Source organism: Lepidochelys olivacea (genome assembly GCF_965140295.1).
Source record: "Lepidochelys olivacea isolate rLepOli2 genome assembly, chromosome: 2".
Classification (NCBI taxonomy): Eukaryota; Metazoa; Chordata; order Testudines; family Cheloniidae; genus Lepidochelys; species Lepidochelys olivacea.
The window spans coordinates 214,638,872-214,661,879 of record NC_140412.1 but is presented as its reverse complement, the minus strand read 5'-3'; the positions used below and the strand labels follow the sequence as shown (position 1 = coordinate 214,661,879).

At 39.5% G+C, this 23,008-nt stretch overlaps 1 protein-coding gene across 1 annotated transcript; it reads right to left on the bottom strand.

Annotated features, from left to right (window-relative positions):
- Positions 1–319: 319 nt before the first annotated feature.
- Positions 320–17,419, bottom strand: AGR3 (anterior gradient 3, protein disulphide isomerase family member). Its single transcript, XM_084618074.1, has 9 exons — positions 17,343–17,419; positions 17,126–17,255; positions 12,639–12,783; positions 8,727–8,790; positions 7,084–7,136; positions 6,346–6,422; positions 6,112–6,175; positions 1,425–1,508; positions 320–541 (listed from the first exon to the last, which is right to left on the bottom strand). Exons 3-9 carry the CDS (start codon positions 12,742–12,744, stop codon positions 492–494), a joined length of 498 nt encoding a protein of 165 aa, XP_084474200.1. The 5' UTR covers positions 12,745–12,783; positions 17,126–17,255; positions 17,343–17,419; the 3' UTR covers positions 320–491.
- Positions 17,420–23,008: the final 5,589 nt, after the last annotated feature.

Sequence of the window (23,008 nt, the reverse complement as noted above, 5' to 3'; positions counted from 1 at the left end):
CTAACTGACCTTCTCTTGAAAAGTTACAATGAACATATTATCCTTTTCTGCTCCAGCCTCTCTAGGCAATGTCTTCTGATCTGATCCTCTCATCAGAGGTTATTAACTGGTGCAGGCTACCAAGCAGTCACCAGATGGAATGGGTTACAATTTCTAGTCAAGCTTTCCTGGACCAGATTTGAATCAGTGACCTAGAATTCAAAGATTTTTTTGCATCTTTTTACCATTCCCCTGAATTTATCTCTGCAGCTAAGGTTTTACATGTTTTAAATATTTCCATTCATCCTTTCTAAACATTTATTTCACTTTCAAAAGGGTTATATATACCTGGAAATATATTTTTTTCATATGAAATTCTGTGTACCACAATTGATTGCTATAAGGTTTAAATGCTAATACAGACAAATCAGCTAATGAGTATATTTCAGATGTGAAGGGGTTTCTTGTACCACTTCACCTCATAGAGGTTATGGTGATTTCACTGCCACAAGTTACAGTTCGGTCTGAATGAGGCGTAATGCTTTCTTCATGTTCTCTATCACTGAAAGAAGAATAAACCGCAAATTAAAAAAATATTTGAAGTACATTTCTATCTGAAAATAAAATCTCAATTTATTAAAATGTTTCGCCTATGAATTAATTGATGTATATTGGGGCACAAAATATATTGTAGATATTCTATTGTGGGATTTTTGGCACCCTTTACTGAAACTGAGGGTGTAGCGTTTCATAGTTCATCACTACTAAGAACTTGATAAGCTCCAGTTCATCACTTTTCACTTCCTTTCATTTTTCATATTTTAAAACTGATACTCAACAGTAAATCTTATAATCATATATGAAGAGCTAACACACAAATCAATGGTCTTCATTACATCTAATATTCTATTGGGGTAAGAAAAATGCATTCTGATAGATGTTGTGACATGAAAGGGACAAGGTCAACTCGAAAAATTACTTTTCTGTCTGACAATGAATAATCCTAGGTTGTACCTAAGTAACTCTAAATTTAAAAAGTTGGTAGAAAAATATTTTCTCAATTTTTTCCTTAGGTTGTTTACTTTGTGCATTTGACAGCCCTTTTGTGGGTAGTAATTTTCACTGTTTCAGTTACACCCTGGTCCTGTAAACTTTTGCGCACATACTTAACTTGACTCACATGAGTAGTCCTACTAATTTCAGTGGTAGTATTTGCGTACTTAAGTGCTTTGCTGGATCAGGACCATAGTGTTCGACCTCTTGTAGGATCAAGCGCATAATCATATTTTTATAGACTCTTTTAAAGAATTTCCCTAGGTATTTTTGGGGTGGGGAGCAGGAAGGACAATGAAATGCTGTCTGATCTTCAAGCACAAGTCAATGGGTAGGGTATGTCTCATTGGTCACAATGTGAAACGCAAAACATTCACAATGTGGATACTTACACAATGGTATGTCTTGTGGTTCATAAGTATAGAGTCGATTAGAGTATCTTCCCGTGATATCAGCTCTTACTGTGAGAGAGGGGTCTGAAAAAGGAGACATATTATACAATTATCCCATTGCATTCGCAGTAACAGCATCTTCAATATCTACTGATTGTGAATATGAGGCTGAGTCAACTTAAATATGATTTTGGAGGATACTAATTTAGAGCAAATGGAATAATGACATTGTTTTCCACCCAGAGTTCTAATTACACTGATACTTACTGAACGAGTGAGATATTTATTTTAAGTATTATGTATTAATTGTTAAATAGGGCTATATGTTATGTTCACCAGCATGTATATTCTATTGCATGTTTAAAGGAAAATATCACAAAAGGAGGCTAATTTGACTGAATGTATATTCAGTAGGGCTGTCAAGTAATTAAAAAAGCAATAGCGATTAATCATGTGATTAAAAAAATTGTCATTAATCGCACAATTAATCACATGTTAATAATAGAATACCATTTATTTAAATAATTGTGGATGTTTTCTACATTTTAAAATATATTCATTTCAGTTACAACATAGAATACAAACAATTTAGTTTACATTTGCAGGAGATAATGCTGCCCGCTTCTTGTTTACAATGTCACTTGAAAGTGAGAACAGGTGTTTGCTTGGCACTATCGTAGCCGGTGTTGTAAGATATTTACATACTGGATGTGCTAAAGATTCATATGTTCCTTCATGCTTCAGCCATCGTTCCAGAGGACATTGGTTCATGCTGATGACGGGTTCTGCTCGATAACATTCGAAAGCAGACTGACACATGTTCATTTTCATCATCTGAATCAGATGCCACCAGCAGAAGGTTGATTTTCTTTTTCGGTGGTTTGGGTTCTGTAGTTTCCACATTGGAATGTTGCTCTTTTAAGACTTCTGAAAGCATGCTCCATCCCTCTCAGATTTTGGCACTTCAGAGTCTTAAACTTTAGGAGAGTGCTGTAGCTATCTTTAGAAATCTCACATTGGTACCTTCTTTGTGTTTTGTCAAATCTGCGGTGAAAGTGTTCTTAAAATGAACAACACATGCTGGGTCATCATCCAAGACTGCTATAACATGAAATATATGGCAGAATGTGGGTGAAACAGAACAGGAGACCTCCAATTCTCCCCCAAGGAGTACAGTCACAAATGTAATTAACACATTATTTTTGTAACGAGTGTTGTCATCATGGAAGCATGTCCTCTGAAATGGTGGCTGAAGCATAAAGGGGCATATGAATGTTTAGTATATCTGGCACGTAAATACCTTGCAATGCCGGCTACAAAAGTGCCATGCAAAAGCCTGTTCTCACTTTCAGGAGACATTGTAAATAAGAAGAGGGCAGCATTATCTCCTTCAAATGTAAACAAACTCATTTATCTTAGTGATTGGCTGAACAAAAAGTAGGACTGAGTAGACCTGTAGGCTCTAAAGTTTTACATTGTTTTGTTTTTGAGTGCACTTATGTAACCAAAAAAAAAAAAATCTACATTTGTAAGTTCAACTTTCGTGATAAAGAGATTGCACCATAGTACTTGTTTGAAGTGGATTGAAAAAATACTATTTCTTATCATTTTTACAGTGCAAATATTTGTAATAAAAATAATATAAAGTGAGCACTGTACAATTTGAATTATGTGTTGTAAATGGAATCAATATATTTGTAAATGTAGAAAAACATCCAAAATATTTAATAAATTTCAACTGGTATTCTATTGTTTAACAGTTTGATTAAAACTGCAATTAATCTCAATTAATTTTTTTGAGGTAATTGCATGAGTTAACTGCGATTAATCAACAGCCCTAATATTCAGTATGTAAAACTATGCACATACTTTTGGTAAGGCATTCATATAATTTATGTGGAGCTTTCAGAGCCAGAATCATGTATTACTGTGATTCTCAGACTTTTAGTTTCTGAGGGACAACTTTTATTATCCTCTCTTTGGCTCATTTCCCTTCTCAAGCTTTCTGGCGAAGATTCTCATAACTTGACTTTTATGGCCCCATCACCATAGTATCTGAGCATCTCACAATCTTTAATGCAAAAAGAAAAGGAGTACTTGTGGCACCTTAGAGACTAACCAATTTATTTGAGCATGAGCTTTCGTGAGCTACAGCTCACTTCATCGGATGCATACTGTGGAAACTGCAGCAGACTTTATATGTACACAGAGAATATGAAACAATACCTCCTCCCACCCCACTGTCCTGCTGGTAATAGCTTATCTAAAGTGATCATCAGGTGGGCCATTTCCAGCACAAATCCAGGTTTTCTCACCCTCCACCCCCCCACACAAATTCACTCTCCTGCTGGTGATAGCCCATCCAAAGTGACAACTCTTTACACTTTGGATGGGCTATCACCAGCAGGAGAGTGAATTTGTGTGGGGGGGGTGGAGGGTGAGAAAACCTGGATTTGTGCTGGAAATGGCCCACCTGATGATCACTTTAGATAAGCTATTACCAGCAGGACAGTGGGGTGGGAGGAGGTATTGTTTCATATTCTCTGTGTACATATAAAGTCTGCTGCAGTTTCCACGGTATGCATCCGATGAAGTGAGCAGTAGCTCACGAAAGCTCATGCTCAAATAAATTGGTTAGTCTCTAAGGTGCCACAAGTACTCCTTTTTGCGAATACAGACTAACACGGCTGTTACTCTGAAACCAATCTTTAATGCATTCATCCTTCCCAGAAAAGTAGGGAAATACTATTATCCTCATTTTACAATAGGGGAACTAAGCCATAGAAAAACAGTGATTTGCCTAAGTCACTTAAGGAGTCTATGATGGAGGAGGGATTTGAACTCAGGTCTCCACAGTCAAAGTTAGGGCTATAGCCACTGCACCATTTTGAGACTTGAAAATTATTCATTCTGAAGACCACCAAGAAGAACACTTTGGATTCCTGGCGGTCTACATATCAGGGGTCTAAGAGCCACACTGAGCTCGTCCATCATTGATCCTACATGATTTCTCCCTCTTTGTGACAGTTTAAAAAAAAATGAAAATTCCACATTTGCCATGAAGATACAACACTGTGTGTTTGTAACTGTTGGATTATATCCCCTCATTGGTCCTTTCCTGAAGGAGGCAACTTGTTTGAAAATAATGACTATCGGGACCTGTCAACAATACCTCTCATCCCCCATCTCTCATCCCCCGCATGGGCCTTACAGCGGCTGTAAGGGCTGGCACTTAGAAAGAGAGGGACCAGGATTGATGCGGGGGTGTGTGTGTGTGTGTGTGTGTGTGAAACACTCACTTACATAATTTCCCCATTTACAACCGCTTCTACTTGAGCAGCCCGGGATTGCATTGTAGCTTCAGAGCATCCCTGCCCCCATGTGGCATTGGATTCAATTCTTTTTGGGATCAGCTGGCCTGGTGCAAATCTGAATTATATTGCAGGCTGACATATCCCTTTTTTACCAGCCTAGTGACCAGTGCATTAAAAATACACACTGCACCCACCATGAGACTATTTGCAGGGACATACTATTGCAATGCTGTATGAACAATTTATTAGACATTCGTGGAGATGTCTTTCCAGTTAGGCAACTCAGTAAACTCCTCCTCTTGCCACACTTGCCAATAGCTGAGACTCTGCTTGGTTTTGGAGGGTCAGGGGACTATGTATATAGCATTGATTTCTTTTGTAGACAGATCTGTGGCGAGCTGCCTTGGTAGACTGATTTTAAATCCGAGTTGATTAAATCTTTTTTTTTCCCCATAGCTTGTGGATTCCTGCCCCTGCTGCAACATCTGCCAGTGCTGCACCTTTCATTTATTATCCCCTTTACCGTATGTGGAACCATTGGCTCCTGCCATCTCCCTCAACCCAGGGGCCCAAGGATTCTACACAAAGTGGCGATGTTTTGACAATGTCACACCATGTTCAAGCTCAAGCCAGGAGTGGGAAGAACCTATGGGAATGGAATTCTAAGATTGAAGGGGGGACTCAAACCCAAACTACTTTCACATACACTTCACCCCCAACTCTCACCTATCCCTTGCTCCTCTAGTCTGCTGGAGGAGATGAGCCTTGTTCTCTCTGTGTGCGTGTGCGTATCTGTCTGTCCATGCTGTCCCCTGCTAGAGGGGATATTTAGTTTAGAGAAGGGAAGAATGAGGGAGTATCTAATAAGTCTTCAGATATGTAAAAGGCTGTTATAAAGAGGAAGAGGATCTGTTTTTCTCCATGTCCGCTGAAGGTAGGACAAGAAGTAATGGGCTTAGTCTGCAGCAAGAGAGATTTAGATATTAAGGAAAGCGTTCTAACTATGAGGGTAGTCAAGCTCTGTAATAGGCTTCCAAGGAAGGTTGTGGAGTCCCCATCATTGGAGTTTTTAAAGAACAGGTTAGACAAACACCTGTCAGGGATGATCTCGGCATATGTAATCCTGCCTCAGCGCAGGTGGATGGACTAGGTGATTTCTCAAGATCCCTTCCAGCCCTACATTTTTATGGTTCTGTTTGATGCCTGTATGTCCTTGAAGAAGCAAGGGTTTGGTAAATACCATTCTAACTCAAAAATTAGCAAATAAAAATGTTAAATATCTTGTATATCATGAGGGAGAAAATTCCTATAACACATACATACTATTGAAATGAGGTTTCATTTTTAAAGAAGAAGATACATTTTGTGCATACCTACAAACATGATTCGAGGTACATATTGCCCATCAGGTGACAAGTTCTTATCAGTGGTTTCATGCTGGCAGGAAAATTAAAAGCAAATTATTAAATATTCATTCGCACTTTGTGAAACTAGCATCTGTGCTTGAAATATATGATAGGAGCATACGAAGCCATGGTAGATAATGCTAAAATGACAACATATGCTGAAATGCATCAATTTAAAATGTGCAATATATATCACCTTACCATGAGATTTAGCATGATGAAGTTATTTTGAGCCATTTCTTGTATTTCCTCATTTTCTGAAAAAACCTTCTTCAGTGCTAGAAAAGATGTGATGGTTTTAAAAGCTGCTCTCAATCACTGTTTCCAAAATCTGTTTTTCCTTCTACACTGTGGCAACATATGCATGAGACTTTCATGCTTTGCTTTCTCCACATTTTTAATGAGACAGGTCACAGATCTATCACCACTTTTTGGTTTTGTCCTGTGTCGTGACAACCTTCAGCTATACAAATGGAAGCTTTCTCCTGTTATTCCTGAAGCTTTTCATTTCAATGGGTATCAAGCCAGAGCTTGACAAAAGTGTATTATTCTCTGTAGATTCTTCTTCGGTCAATTTCAGCAGTCATGCCCTAGTCTCCTTCTCTGATTACCAGTTCAGGAGGAAAGAACAATATTAAATCTGTTCAATGAGTGAGGAGTAAATTCATGCATCTTAATTTAAACCATCTAATGCTGCGTCAGGCTTTGCAGAACAGCTTTGTAAGGTATTTTTTCATGTTCTCTGTTGTAAAAGGTGAGGTTTGTAAGCAGCCTGTTTTCATTATGTACTTTTTGGAGATACTTTCTATTGAATATGTAGCACATCTGAGAAAGTGTTACAGATAACTATAGTAACGGGCCATGTAACAATCTAGATATTGGTGCATATATGTTCCAAAAATCCTCAAATTAATTTAACAATCAGACAATTGAAATTACCTTGGCAGTATTGACAGTCCTCCAGATGATGAATGACCATCAGTGGTTTGTTACTTTAATAACAATAAAAAATTACATAATTAGATCATCTGATGAGTATTCAAGTGACTCTAATTTTACAAACAGGCCCAGATATGCAACTGCTGTTGTATATTATGTTACACCAAACTAATAACTAGACTGAGGCATTGGGAAGAATGGAGCATATTTCTGAGCTTAGGGACAAGAGTTTCATGTAACTCCTTCATAAAAAGGAATGCAACAAAATAGAGGAGCAAGATATATTCTAAACTAAGAAAAGGAGTACTTGTGGCACCTTAGAGACTAACCAATTTATTTGAGCATGAGCTTTCGTGAGAGCTGTAGCTCACGAAAGCTCATGCTCAAATAAATTGGTTAGTCTCTAAGGTGCCACAAGTACTCCTTTTCTTTTTGCGAATACAGACTAACACGGCTGTTACTCTGAAACCTGTCTAAACTAAGAGGTTCTCAGCTTGGAGACTGCAGAGAATCATCTTTTTATTATTGCTTAATATATAGTTCCAGAAAGGCTTACAAAGAGAATCTTTCTCCAGTCCTGTAGCCCAATCTTGTGGACACTTACAACTGAGTAGAGCTAGTCAAAATGTCCTGGATCTGGTTTACTACAAGTCTTTTTTTTTTCTTCAAAAAAATCTATATTTGATTAAACTGCCCTTCCCTTGAAAATTGTCTATGAAAAGTTTCACTGAAAAATTGGGGGGTGATGGGGGCGGGGGTGAGTGTGTGTTGAGCAGCTGTGGAATTGGCTTACATTTTTCTCCAAATGAAAAATGTTGATGACATTTAAAAATTTAGATAAATTTTCAACATTTTTGGGGAAAACAGAAAAAATAATTAAAAAACCCAAATCTGTGAGACACTTTAAAAAAAATTTTTTTTGACCACTTCTCATGCTCAGCACAGCGCTTATAACTATGTGTTTTGCCACTGCAGTCAATGGTAGGATTTTTCTCCTTGCTTTCACAAGGTATGCATCAGATTAGTTGCCCCTTCTTTTAAAACTGAGTTGGTAGGTTGGCCTGGGACTGTGCTCTGTTGATGTAGAAAGAAGTGGGTTTGGAGGAGCGATTTGGAGGAGAGTGAGGTTATGAGGTGTAGAGGAATCCTCAAGTTGACTTCCTGCTGAATCTCAAAGTGATGCTTATTCAAGAACTCATTCTGGATGAGTTGTGAACAGTGGGGAACTGCCCATGTATTTAATACTATAAGCCAAAGGGGAAAGCATTGAGATAACAGTTAATGCAATAGAATATTGCCCGAGGTTCTATTACTGGCTCATACTGTTGTGGTGAAGATGAGGAATTAATCATCATAAAAAGTCTGTTTACTTTCTGATAAGATATTTATCCTGTGGCAATTTTCTATTCCATAGCACATGCATAAATGCCAACATTTTGTCTAACAGTGCTTGATGCAGTAAGCCACAGCATGATTACCAAAAAGATGTTGCTTTTATTTATAGAATTACATTTTTGTTTTGTTACAAGATGCTTTCTAGATTAGCTAGAGTGGGATTTTTTATTTTGCTTTGTTTCTTTACAGTACTTTGACTAGATAGTTCAGCTGACTTGACAATTTTATTTTTTCTAAATGTTCTTTACCTTTTTCTTGCTTGAAAAAGCCCTTCTTCATAAGTTTGCACCCAAGTAATATCATCTCCCCAGCCTGTAATCACAATGGAGGGATTAACCAACAGAGTCTTGAAAATAATTTATGTTTTGGGCATTTATCAAAATCTTGCACAGAGATAGGATTTTTTTATCCAATGCCTTCAAAACTCCATATAGATATTAAGTCTCTCAACTTTTGAGTATTACACTAATTTTACAGATAAGTAAACTTAGGCACAGAGGACAAGGGAACAGGTTTACAAAAGTATTCAAGTTTCTAAAGGGGCAGATAGACACAAAGTTGGAATTTCAAAAACGCCTAGGCAGGTTAGTTGCCAAACTTAAGCACTTCGTAAATTTCACTTGGTGTCTGCCTATCTTCATCTGTTCCCAAGTCTCTGAGTCTGACTGATCTGCATTTGGTGCAGAACCTGAAGTCAGAGGGCAAAAGTAGGATGAAAAAAGAGTTCCCAACCCTCATAGTTGTAGAGAAAAGTTTGAAAATGGGACCCCCTAAAATTTCAAATACCAGAAGACAAAAGGATTCCAAAATCAATATTTAGATTAAAAATTATGAGTTGTTTTTAATCTCATAATTTTTGGCCCTGAATCATGATTTTTGAACATTAGGAGTTGGCAACACTATGTCTGTACATGCGGTCTTTAACAAGAATTAATATTAAAAATATTTCCAGATGAATTACCAGCCTCTCCACTCATCCCCACCGTGTCACTTTCTGGTTTTGAGGAGGGTATTGTCAAATTGATTCATGTGCCCAGTCAGATCACCAGTGTGTAGGTTCTTGTTTAATAGGTTCAGACTCCTTAACAATGTTACTTCCCTGCTAAGGCTGCAGTGGGAGCACTATTGCTGCCAGGGTTGAACACCAATTGAGAAGGCATTTGGAGCCAGCTGAAGATCCTGCCTGATTCTTCTCTGCTGAGTATCTTGGTCAATATCAACCATGTAGGATCTTGTAGTAAAGCTCCACCTAGTGACAACAGCCAATATTGTTCAATCTCTTTCCTTATCCAGTCTTGTCAGTACTTGTCTTCAGTGAGATTCGGGCTGCATTCTCTTGGGTTAAAGAGGAAAACCTGAGACGTTTTAAATCTGGTATCTCTTGGCCTCCTATCATTTATAAGGAGGACCATTTAGGATAACAATGCATCTCTCAGGTTGGTAATATTATTCTGATCTGTTTGACCAAGAAGCAGCTGAGCTTGGCTTGATTCAGTGACTGAGGTAGGGGGTTGTCTTATAGCTCAGAAGAGCTAATATGAGGCCTTTTTATTGCAGGAAAGATTTCTTAGCAATCTGGACTGCTGGAAAGAGCAATATATTCCCTTATGAGTTCTGGGGGCTGCAAGTTACGTGCTTAAACTTATACTGTGTTTCAGAAGCTTAGAATTCAGAGCAAGCAAGCTGTTGACATGCTGTCCATGGCTATTTTGTCCACATTTCGTCCAAAATAAGGAACGATGCCTTATGCTGCAAAACTCAAATGATTCTAGCTTCCATTTTCAATCCTGTCCTATGCTGGAGTGACATATTAGGGCTTAGTCCTGGCACTTTTTTAAAGCCTTGCTGGTCGAGGACTGCAGGACTTCAGTATGAAGAAGGCCAATGGCATTTTGGGCTCTATAAGTAGGGGCATTGCCAGCAGATCGAGGGATGTGATCGTTCCCCTCTATTCGACATTGGTGAGGCCTCATCTGGAGTACTGTGTCCAGTTTTGGTCCCCACGCTACAAGAAGGATGTGAAAAAATTGGAAAGCGTCCAGCGGAGGGTAACAAAAATGATTAGGGGCCTGGAACACATGACTTATGAGGAGAGGCTGAGGGAACTGGGATTGTTTAGTCTGCAGAAGAGAAGAATGAGGGGGGATTTGATAGCTGCTTTCAACTACCTGAAAGAGGGTTCCAAAGAGGATGGATCTAGACTGTTCTCAGTGGTAGCAGAGGACAGAACAAGGAGTAATGGTCTCAAGTTGCAATGGGAAAGATTTAGATTGGATATTAGGAAAAAAACTTTTTCACGAGGAGGGCGGTGAAGCACTGGAATGTGTTACCTAGGGAGGTGGTGGAATCTCCTTCCTTTAAAGTTTTTAAGGTCAGGCTTGAGAAAGCCCTGGCTGGGATGATTTAATTGGGGATTGGTCCTGCTTTGAGCAGGGGGTTGGACTAGATGACCTCCTGAGGTCCCTTCCAACCCTGATATTCTATGATTCTATGATTGCAATAGGTTATCAGACCTTCAGCTACAGGGAGTTCCCCTCTCTTTGCATGGAAGGATGTTCAGCCCTCAGGGGTAATTAGGATTAGATGGGAATTACGTGGTGCATATGCCTTGTGCTAATTTTCTTTGTGTGGGATGAATTTTGCCAAGTGTGAGTTATGGGTAATTGAGGACTACAGAGTTCTTAAACATTACGTGATAGGGAGAGGCAGGGGAAGTAGCTGGAGATTATGCAAAGCAAGTCATATTATCCAAATTCCACAAATGGAGATGGAGAAGTGGCAAGGACCTTGCAGAACTCCTAAACTACTCCTGTGCCCATATTCTTAAGGGAATTAATACAGAGAAAATCATTACATGTAAAGTTAAAGACTGGTTAACATTAAGGTTGAAAATGTTGCATAACAAGGAACTTCTTAAAAGTGTGAAAATGAACAGCTAAGGGACAGGAGATAGATATGTGAGCATCCTCATTGGTCAGTCTCTAAATGTGCTTCTGTTCTTTAAAAATAATTAAGCAAAAATTGTTTGTTTGTGTGTGTGTGTGTGTGTGTGTGAAGTCTATGTGATTTCCATGTCAAATGTGTCAAGTTGGGTTATTTATTTCTACTACATCATTATTAGTAACAAGTTCTGCAGGCCAAATGAGGCTGTGATGTGCCACACAAGGCAGGGCAGGTTGAGTGAATTAACCTGATAGGCTGCAACTGAGGAGAGACAGAGCTTGAAAGGCTGATTGAAGGTGGAACCAGCTGAGAAGGAATAGGCAGGCAGGGCTGGTATAAAGCCAGGAAGTTCACAGCCGAAAGCTGTTGCAGGGGAAGTGGTTTGCAGTCACTCCCTGGGAGAAGGAAGTTTGGGCTGATACACCTAGGGAGTGGGGAGGCTAGAGGATGAGAGCAAAGAAATAGGAAGGAGGCCAGGGATACGGCAGCAGGGTCTGGATGCAAACAGACCATAGGTGCTGGACATAGACTGCCTGACCTGGCACCTGGAGTAGTAGGTTGGCTCAGGTTCCTCTACCAGCCACTGGGATAGTAGCATAAACTGGGCAGTGGAGCCAAAGACTCCCTGGGACAGATGCCCAAAGGGACTCTGATACCCTGGAATGGGAAGACTGTCCAGGAACCTGGCTGGAGGGCTAAATCATGAGAAGGAATACCCTGAATTCCAGACAGAGACCATGGGGTGAGGAAAGGTACGCCAGACCAGAGTGGAGCTAATTCCCAGAGCAGTCAGGAGGAGGCGCCCTAGTGGTGAGTGAACTCTGTGAGAGAGGCCCTCTGTGCTGTCTGTACAACTCCATTGTTTCATTGGTTTGTGCAGGCATAACTTATTGGAACTGTGTAAATTATTTCACGGCACAAGACAAAACAGAGCCCTGCTCACCATTAGGTCTGCTGGTTTTGCAGAGCTGAAAGGAATAAAAATCAGTAAGGGTGAGGGGCAAGAAAGAAAACTGATATGAGTGAATGCACACAAGGGGTAGATCAGTTGAATAACAAAGTGTTCTTTTTACATAGTCCCTTTCAGAGAAAATAAACACACTTAAAATAAACATCATATTCTATCAAATGTCTTAAAATAGAAGATTATATTGAATTTAAACATGTGGGTGCATTTTATATTAACTAAACAATTAAATAAAGTGAACATACTGCACCTCTCGACAGTGTCTGGGGAGCTCTTTTTTCCTTTTTGATTGCCATCGCGAGGTTGGAAGAGACTGCGATTAGCAGCAGTGACAAAGCCAATGCTGAATGCATCATTATTTCTTTAAGAAAGCCCCTTTCAATGCAGCCGTGAAACTGGAAAATGAAGCAACCTTGTTAGTTGGGTGGGTTCATTACAAGTTGCCATCTGGAAGATGATTTTAATAGCATTCTAATAATCTACACCAGAATGACTGTTTTGTTTGTTTCTGGAAACAGTGGACTTGCTTGATGACAATAGTTCAGAGTCCAGGTGGCCTACCCTAGATATGTAAACATACTGCAAATTTGTCAGAAATATATCTGGAGAATAATATAGAGTTACTACTATCATTTTGAACAGTGAAAAATGAATCAGTTTCACTTTAATTTCTAGTCAATTTCACATTCCAGTTGTCATGCACTAGTCCAATATTATAATTATTGGGTTGAAAACATGGAAGGATAATGCTTCTGAGGTTGTGTTTTCCTTTCCCCAAACTGTGTTGTTGGAATTAATAATAATAATAATAATAATTAATAAAACCTAATGGCATGGGAACATTTCTACTGACAGTAGGTTTTCTGCTCCAACTTTCGTTGATGATGTCCCTTCCAAAAAAGTTAGTGAAAATTACAAAAAGTTTGTCTTCTGGTAGATTCCAGTGTAACAAGACACACTGGAGAATCATCAGGAAGGGATTTCCCAGAAAACAATTTAAAATTACAAAGTGAAAAACACATTTATAACTACATTTTTAAAAAATTGCTTTTAATAATGAGAAAACATCAGTGCATTGATGTATTTGAAAAGTTTTTGAAAGTCTGAGTGTTAGTCTGACCTTTGTCCAAAATATCTGAATATCTTAACTCAGAAAATGTCATGGAAATTGCTGTATTCTAGGGGTACGTGTGTGTATTCAGGGCAAAACTTGTATGAGAATAGCCACTCCTGAAACATTATGATTTCTGCTTCTGATTAGAAGTGAGAAGAGCAAAATCTGTGCAAACAGGAATTTTTTTTTAAATCAAACACTTTTGAACTTAGTTAGAATTTCTGTTTTTAAAAAATGGTACTTTCCCCCCTCTGGTCTGGTTGTTGGATCATATTAAAGAAGTTCTGTATTAAAATCACAAATGAGTTTGATTCCCCATAGTTTAAATTCCAGGGTATTACTAATTAAGAAGTCTCTTGGTTTTTGGTACTGTTTCTCTCCCTCTATGTGTGAAACTTGCAAGCTGCTAATTGCGTTAGTACATTCTAAGACAGAGTCTGTTCTCAAAGCAATTCACACAGAGAGAGACTCAAAGCAATACTCTGTAACAATAGAAACAGCACCCAGAGACTCCCCGCCCTTTTGTTGTATTAACAATTGTGATTAAAATAGAGATAGAGGATGTATGTGGATGGATGCTTGGTGTGGATAATAACTGAATGATCAGGGAGGTGCCAGCGTAAGAATCCAGTGTCCATCGGCTGAAGAAGGCGTAAGTGGAAATAACCAGAGGACCCCCGGAGGGCAGACTGGAATCCACCCAACAGCCTCAAGAATGGGAGAACCAAAGAACAAGATAACATCTGGCAGCATGGAGCCGTCCGGAATGTGCTATCTGCTGATTGATTCAGCAACAGCATGATGAAGCAATTCCAACAGACTGGCATAGGAAGAAATTCCTATAAAAATGGACTCTGGAAAGTGAGAACTTTGGGGGGTCTGATTCTGCAAACCAACTTCCAGGAGCATCAGATGAGCATCTGACAAGGCCCTGCTCCCTCCTCATGTCCAGGCCACCTGGCCAGTGGCTTGGCATGAGCAACTCTAAGGCCGGTAACTATGATAACAACCTTGCAGAACCTGTGTGTGTGTGTGTGAATGAATGTGTGACTAAATATGAGATTGAATGGAATGTTATAGCTATAACTAACTGCTTACTATGATTCTTTCTGTATTCACAATAAATGTGGAATTTTGCCTTTTCCCCTTTAATAAGATCCTGCTGGTTTTTATTTTATTGGTATAACATGGTCCAGTCATTGCTATATATTGTATCTCCAAAGTCCTATGTGTTGTTTGAATGTTATTGGCAAAGTATGCAGTGTCGTGGAACTGCATGCTGCAGAAGAGAAAATTGAATCTCTATATTGGCTCACTATCGCTTGTGATGCTAATTTTAGTGGCAGTCCTTTATGCATAATAACACAATCTGTTGAGAATAATAATAAACTAAATTTTTCCCGTTCCCACTATAAATCCAGTTCCCACTATAAATAAATCAGAGGGCTAACTCCTCCCCACCCTGGTATTTATTTTTAAGTTAAACACCAATGTTGACACAAGAATTAATGGATATAAACTGGTCATCAATACGCTTAGGCTTGAAATTACACAAAGGTTTCTAACCATCAGAGGAGTGAAGTTCTGGAACCAGCCTTCCAAGGGGAGCAGTGGGAGAAAAAACCCTAACTGGCTAGAAGACTGAGCTTGATACGTTTATGTGGGGGGGATGGTATGATGAGACTCCCTACAATGGCATGTAGCCGATCTGCGATTACAAGTATCTCCAAAGGCCAGGGATGGAATACAAGATGGAAAGGACTCTGAATTATAACAGAGAATTCATTACTATGCATCTGACTCCTGGGTCTTGCCCACATGCTCAGGGTCTAACTGATTGCCATATTTGCAGTTGGGAAGGAATTTTCCCCTGGGTCAGATTGGCAGAAACCCTGGGGGATTTCTGCCTTTCTCTACAGGATGGGGCATGGGTCACTTGTAGTTTTAAACTAGTGTAAATGGTGAATTCTCTGTAACTTGAAGTCTTTAATTCAAGATTTGAGGACTTCAGTAATTCAGCCGGAGTTTTACTGGAATGGGTGGGCAAGATTCTGTGGCCTGCAATGTGCAGGAGGTCAGAGTAGATGATGGTCCCTTCTGGCCTTAAAGTCTATGAGAGAGGCCTCTGACTAAAAATTAAAAAAACAACAACAAGGATTAAGCCTGTTGTAATGGAGAATACCTTAAATTTGAACTCAGTACCACATTCATTGTGGAATTTCACCAGGACCAACTCAGACTGAATGTTATTAGTGTAATAGCTACAGCACCATCTCAGGAAGGGCAGTCATGAAAAGTTTTGGGGGCGTTTACACTGTCTATATGCAAGCCCTCCAATGCCACATGTATCACTGTTACCAACTCCAGTTCTGGCAGGTGCATTCCAGTACTAGTTCTCCTACACCTTTCAGTCTCAACACAAAAAACAGATTCTCTTCAAAGGGGCCACAATAGAATTTGCTGCTTAGAACAAAAAAAAAAAAAAAGAAGAAAAGAAAAAAAAGAAAAGAAAATGAATCCTTGCAAGTATTATCCTCTCCTAAGGATTCCATAACTATTAAGAGACTCCTCTAGGCTTCTAAAGCAATCAGTAAAGTCACCATAATATTTTCCATCCCAACTCTAGTCCATAGTGGTTCACTTTGTTTCTTCTGGGGCTTTAAGAAGCCTACATTTTTTTCTTTGTTTTACATACCCCACCCTGTGTGTTATGTGTAGCAGATACCCTCCCTCCATTCAGGAATGGATGAGAACACCTTTGGAGCTCTTTAGCTTGCTGAAGGGCTTGAAGTTGAGTGCTGAGAAATGGGAGGTCTCCCATTGTTCCACAAAGAGGGAATAAGACTACTGCTTTAACCCTGGGACTGAAAAATTACTGGGAACAGAAAATCAATCCCAAATTCTCTTTGGGGCTGTGCAGATCACTATCCATGGCCATTAAAATTATAGGTTGTAATTTACAGTATTAGCTCAACAAAAATATTCCTTGTAGCCATTGCATGTGGGGGTTAATAATCTTTAGCATTAGGTAGGTTTTAGCACTAATCTTTGATAGGTCTGTCACTTATATTTTGTTTTATATTTCCAAAATGTGAAAACATTAATAGTTAGGGCTTGGTGAAATAGTCTCAGATTTCTGATGATATAACACCTATGAAATATACAAATCAGTAATTTCCTTCAAGATAAATAAGATACTTCTTACTGACAAGAAATCTTAGGAAATAAACACAGTTTTCTAGCTCAAGGCCAACAGAAATATTTTTCTCACAGTTAAATAACTTTTTTTTTCAGAAAATCATCATAACAAAAGCCCAGGATGGCTGCTATGAAAGATAATTGCCACCATTGTTGATGGATGAAGCTTTAAAGTCCATTTTTGATCTTATGAGATCCAATGCCAGTGTGCTGGTTTAAACGATGCATTTGTTATAGGACACACCCTTGAAATCAGCCCCGCTTCTGTTACATATTCCCCTTTAGAAGAATTTTTTTTTGCCAGTTAACCTTTTTTTCTTATTCTTCCCCAACAGCACCACATTATAGGTAGATTATATACATTATAGATAACATAGATTCACTACTAAATAAATACATGTAAATGCTGAAAACTGTTTGCTCACCTTAGCTGATCAGGTCTGCTGATAAAAGTTCCTTTCTGGAGGTGGCTAGTTTAAAAATGGGTGTGATTTATCCACACAAAAATATCTGACCTGAACAGTTCTAGGAGCATAGCAACAAGAGTGTATTCACCTGCAAAAACAACAGGAACCAGTTAGTCTGAAACCAAGAATTTTTTTTCTTCCCACACCCCTTTTGCCCTCCCCTTTAACTTTTTACTCTTGTGAATTCTCATGCTTGCACACTAAATACTCAGATTTCTCTCCATCTTGGCTTGTATCAGGTGTCATCATATTGGGACTCAAAATAAATAGTGACTTGTGTGTGTCTGTGACTTTTCCCCCCAAATAGTTTGGGTCTGGCCTCAGTCCAGTGAAAAAAGAAACGGTCAGTGAAAGATGAAACTGTATGTGCTATTGTTCCCAATGAATAGCTGGGTTCACTGGTGCTGGCAGATTAGATATGAAGTTAATAGGAAGACACAAAAGTTACTTTGTATGGAGGAATGTAATTAACAAATGAAGGAAACTTGTTTCTTTAAATTTAGGAGGATAACAGAATGCTACTTTAAAGATCATGAATCTAAGGATTATATTGTTTCTTTAAGTTAAAGTTTAAAGATAGGAGGTTTTTTAGACATGATGCCTAATATAGTTCTGACCCAGCTTGACAAACATAGAAGTGCTTCATTGTCCTTGGATAGAACAGGAATTACCTAGGTTATCTTTGTCTGCTCTGGTGCAGCTTTTGCACAGAAATCCAGATAAATCAGAAACAATCTCTCTAATACAACTGGATTCTTTCTCTGACATTTTATATTAATGAGATCTATATTGTAGTAACTGGTGTAAGATCATGTGTCTTAAACCAAAATGATTTCCCCCAGTTGTCTCTCAACTGAATTTTGGCTCCAGCTTTAAGCACTGCTACTTTGGCCCATCCCTGGTTATAGCTCATTGATGTTTGAAATTATCACATGAGGACTTCCATATATGATCAAAAAAAGCTCTGGAAAAATTACAGCTTTGTTTTACAGAATTTCCTTTCGGAAAGTTTGCTTTCTAGTTGGTATTGCCGCACAGGCATTTTCTCCTTATTTGCAGTTGCAGTGAAACAACTAAGCTATGAAAATGTGGCGTATCATTGTGTATACAAAAGCCATCTTTAATATTTGTAACTGAGTGCACAGAAGTTTGTATTTCAAGTATATTTGCTTTTAATTACACAATATTTTCACTACCTTAAGGATCAAATACAAAGAGAAAGTGGACTGAGTTAGAAAATTGGACGCAAACCCTTGTTTTAAAACAAATAGCTTTATTTTATGTGTTCATTTAGATTTTGGTCTAAAGAACCTTCACACCAAAAGGCATCCATCCAAAGCTCTGAGCTATCTTGGCTTCCACTTTAAAAGTGTAATCACCCAGGAATGCCAAACATAAAATCATAAAAAGCTTCAGTATGTCTTACTCTCCACCTTACTACAAATTGCTTAGTAATTAAAGAACTATTTGGAGAAAAATAGGACTGAAAAATATTGTAAGTGCATTTAAGTATGTTGCTGGATAGATTTGACAGGATTGTTCCTCACCTCTGGCAGGTACTCTAATGTTGCTGGGATTCAAGGCATAGTAGTTCAGTCAGATAGAATTATAACTGGAGATGGGCTCAATGCAAAGCTGCTTAAATTATCAGGCATCTGCTCTGCCAGATATCTTCTGTGCTCCTGCCTATATATCCTACACAATCAGGCCTGTTTCTCATGCACAACCAGTAAGTACAGGCCCAGGAGCACAGAAGATAAATATCTATATTTTTGGCATATAGCTAACATGATAATGATCAGTCAGGAGCTGGAAGTACTTGCTAACCTTATTCACCTTTTGGCTTCTCCTTATCTCCCTCCACCCACTTGGTCTACTTGCATGGCACAGGCACAATTCTATTGCTCTATAACACTTCTGCTCTTTTAGCACCTTTCATCTGAGGATCCTGAAGCACTTTAGAACTATTGAATTAATTCAGTGTCTCCTCACTTCTGCGGGGTAAATATAGTTTTCTCCATTTTACAGATGGGAAAACTGAGGCAGAGAGGCTCCATGACTTGCCCTATGGCACAAAAGTTCATGGTAGAGCCAGGAGCAGAACCAATATTTCTTGGCTCTGAATCCCATTCTCTAGCCACAAGCTTCTGATGCTGCTATGCTTTCAACAGGCTTTAAAAGCTCTTGCTTGGGTACAGCTTTAGTAGTCTGATTGCTGATTCCAATAGGATGGGGAAATGTCAACAGGCATAGTCAGATGTAGAAAGACCTGTCAAAAGGATGTCACTGTCATAATGGAGGAGTTGGAATTGACTTGAATTTTATAGAGAGTCATGCTAGGTGCCTTAAGTTTCTAAATCCAGTCACTGCTCATGAGGTAGAACCCTCCAACCTGCTACTGTTTCATATATGCAGCATTCAGGTCCATGTGAGTTTGCAAAGGGAGCCAGCAGATCCAGCCTTCCATCACAGCTTGCCAGCTGGACTTATCTAAATATCAAACAATGACTAGGATAGGTGCAGCAGCAATTACCTGCCAGATATCAACTCCTTACACTGAACATGTACTTGTGCGGACTGCTGTGTCGGGACTTGGGCTTTTAACTACTTATGCTGGATAGTAGATGTAAGCAGTGTCAGGATGAGCTCCACCCTGACATCTGGTGGTGAGGTGTGGCAAGCTGTGGAAAAGAACTTCAGGGGCCGATCTCATTTGCATAGGCACACCCATCCCGCCTAGAATGAGGCCATAGCTGCCCAAATGGTCACTCTGGCTGCTGTGGGATCCCCAGTGTCTCTGTTATTGGGGCAGGAAGAATAAATTGTTATTACCTTGATTATGGGAACTGTGCTTGGAACTGTACTTGGCCTTTTGTTATGATGGAGGGACTCACCATCACCTAAGTAGCACTCGCTAGGCAAGGGTCATGGGTTCCAAAACTCTGTGAATTGAGAGAGGCTGGGGACAAGTATTAATACTTGGTGGTATGGGCCCCTTGGTGAGGGCCTTACATGCTAATTGCACTTCCTCCTCTCTCCACTGTGGAATATCAGAGCTAATTTTGATTTCATTAGAAGTCTGGTTACAGGCTGCTGAGCTCACTTTGGGCTAATGATGCACCAGCACTGAGGCTCCCCTACTACAAGCTGAATTCACTGAAGAGCTGAACTGACTAAGAGCTGAAATCACTGAGTGGTGTGTTAAGTATTGGGGGAGCCTGAAGATATATTGTGGAGCAGTTCGTAGGACGGCGGGAGCTGCTGGTGGGACGCGGAGCGGAGCTGAGCGAAGGAGTTCGTGGGGCAGCTGGCGGAGCGAAGGCCTATGGAGCTGTGGGGCGGTCAGCTTCAGATCACGTAAAGTGCCTCTTACCCCTGTCCCATCTCCACCTAGGTTGGGAGGTAAAGCTCTGCAGATAAACTTTCGAACTCTGGGGCTGCCCTGACCAGGGACAGAGACTTTTGGGTCATTGGACTTTTGGGACTTTGGGTGATTTGGGGTTGCTGGACTCAAGAACCAAAGGGAAAGGACATGCCCCAATTTGCTTGGGGTGGGTTTTTCTTTTTGCTCATGGGTTGTGTTATGAATCCTGTTGGTGGTGTTTCCCCAACATAATGCCACATTGTTTCTCTCTGTTATTAAAAGGCTTTTTGCTACACTCAGACTATGTGCTTGCAAGAGGGGAAGTATTGCCTCTTGGAGGCGCCCAGCGGGGTGGTATATATTTGTCCCAGGTCACTGGGTTGGGGCTCGAGCCGGTTTGCATTGTGTTATTGGAATGGATCCCCTAGATATTGAACACGGCCCTTGTTGCTGCCAACTCTGACGGGCAGAAGGGTTACATATACATATAAGGTGAAGTGGAAGGAGAGGTATTTTGCACAGTTTCTCCCCCTGCCTTAAAGGACTTGTTTCTGAAGTAGCTGCTAACTAGTAGTATAAATATACGAATGCTGCACCTATCCAGTTCTAAAATCAGAATACACGTGAATACGTTCTATGGGAACTAAGCCATAACTAGGCTGTAAATAAGTTTGAATAAGGCACACATAGAGGGTAGTCTGTTAGGAAGAGGAGAGTTGCTTGAAAGTTACCAGAAAATAGAACTACTATACATTGTCTGAGTAACAATTTAAGGAAGGTTTAGATGACTATGGACCCATCTAAGAAATTCCTTGTGAAATGCTACCTTAAAAAGTGACCTTTTAATTGAATTTTGTCATTTGATATAGTGAGAGAATGAACCTAATGTTTATGTAGAGCTTCACATGTTCAAAACCCTGTCCAGACATTAGCTGATTATGATTCACAAAACCTCTAATGCAGGAGATGGGTAAGTGGTTCTATCCCCATTTTACAGTTAGGGAAAGTGAAACAGAAAAGTGAAGTGACTTGCCCCAGGCCACACAGTGAGGCAATGACACCGCTAAAATGAGAGCTCAGCATTTCTCAACTCCCATCTTCGCTCATTCTGAAGTCCCTTGGCTCCTTGGTTAGGCTGTATACAGTTCTAGAGTCATAGGGTTTAAAGCCAGAAGGGACCATTATGATCATCCCATTTGACCTCCTTCAGAACACAGACCAAAGACCCTCTCCTAGTAATGTCTGCATTAAGCCCATGCCATTAAACTGCCATGCCATGCACAGTTGTGTTGTGTAACTTTTATTCTTGTGCTGTTTCACTTAGTTAATTCACATTACAAAGTCAGGGTACCAAACAACTTCTGGAAAACCCTCCCCCACAAAACCTGATGATTTCTCTCTGCTGTGTGCTGTTTCGTCATATGCCATTGCTTATCTTTTTAATGCCAAATATATGATCCCTCTGTCACCTTCAGTTATGGCTGCTAGATATCTGAACATCTACTGTTACAAGGAAGAGAGATCACATTTGATTAAAATGATACCAGAAGTCTCTTATTCTGTTTGTGCATAGTAAAGCACTCCACCCTTGTATTTTCCATACCTAATTGAAAAATTCACCTCTGATCCCTGCTTTTACTTTTATAGGATATCACAGAGATTAGGCTCTTTATAAATACCTGACTAGATAGTGTAAACCATGGAGATGAACAGGGTGTGTAGTACAGTAGCACTAAACTAATATAAAGAGACATCACTGTTTTTAAAACAGTTTTTAATGTTGGTATTCTATGATTTTGAATATCTTTCAAACATTTCTTATCTCACAACTGATGTGCTTTTCAACTTGCCAAAATGATTTTTATTTCTTCCTGTTTCTTACTGGATTTTGTTCAAGCCATAGCTGAGGGCTCATTTCTTAAGTACTTTAACTTAAAAAGAAAGAGTTAGGGGAGAAGAAGTGGTGAATTTGTTGCTAAATGAGATCAATGATTTCATTACTTAAGTGGATAGCGCCCTCTGCTGATACAGTAGAATCATGCAAACAATGAGAAGCCATGAGAAACTTTCAGTGGAGTCTGGCTAAAAACTGACTGCATTTTTTTAACAGCTGAAAAACAACTGCTTAGCCCATCGTTTTGTAAATAGGTCATAATGGGCTTCCTCAATGATGTTTAAAAGAAATCAGCTTTAAGAAGGGAAAAGAAAATGCATTACAATAAGATGGAGGGGAGAGAAGGGAATGATCAATTCCTGGTTCCACTGATATGTAACTCCCATGTGAAGCTTTTTCTTCTGCTTCTCACTTCTGAGTTGTCCCAGAAAGATAATTTCATTGATTCCAATGTATGCCATTGCTCATTTTAGCATGGGAATGAAATCCTGGTCCTAATGAAGTTAATGGGAGTTTTGCCATTGATGTCAATGGGGCCAAGATTTCACCCTGGATTTTCAAAAACTCCTAATGGAGTTATGCC

Bases quoted from the DNA above. Each gene is read 5' to 3' on its own strand.
- AGR3 (XM_084618074.1), bottom strand. From the start codon at position 12,744: ATGATGCATTCAGCATTGGCTTTGTCACTGCTGCTAATCGCAGTCTCT. The intron at 7,137-8,726 runs GTAAAGAACATT...TTGTTATTAAAG, and splicing joins CTTTTTCAAGCAAGAAAAAG to TAACAAACCACTGATGGTCA. The intron at 1,509-6,111 runs GTATGCACAAAA...CTCCTTTTTCAG, and splicing joins ACCTCGAATCATGTTTGTAG to ACCCCTCTCTCACAGTAAGA.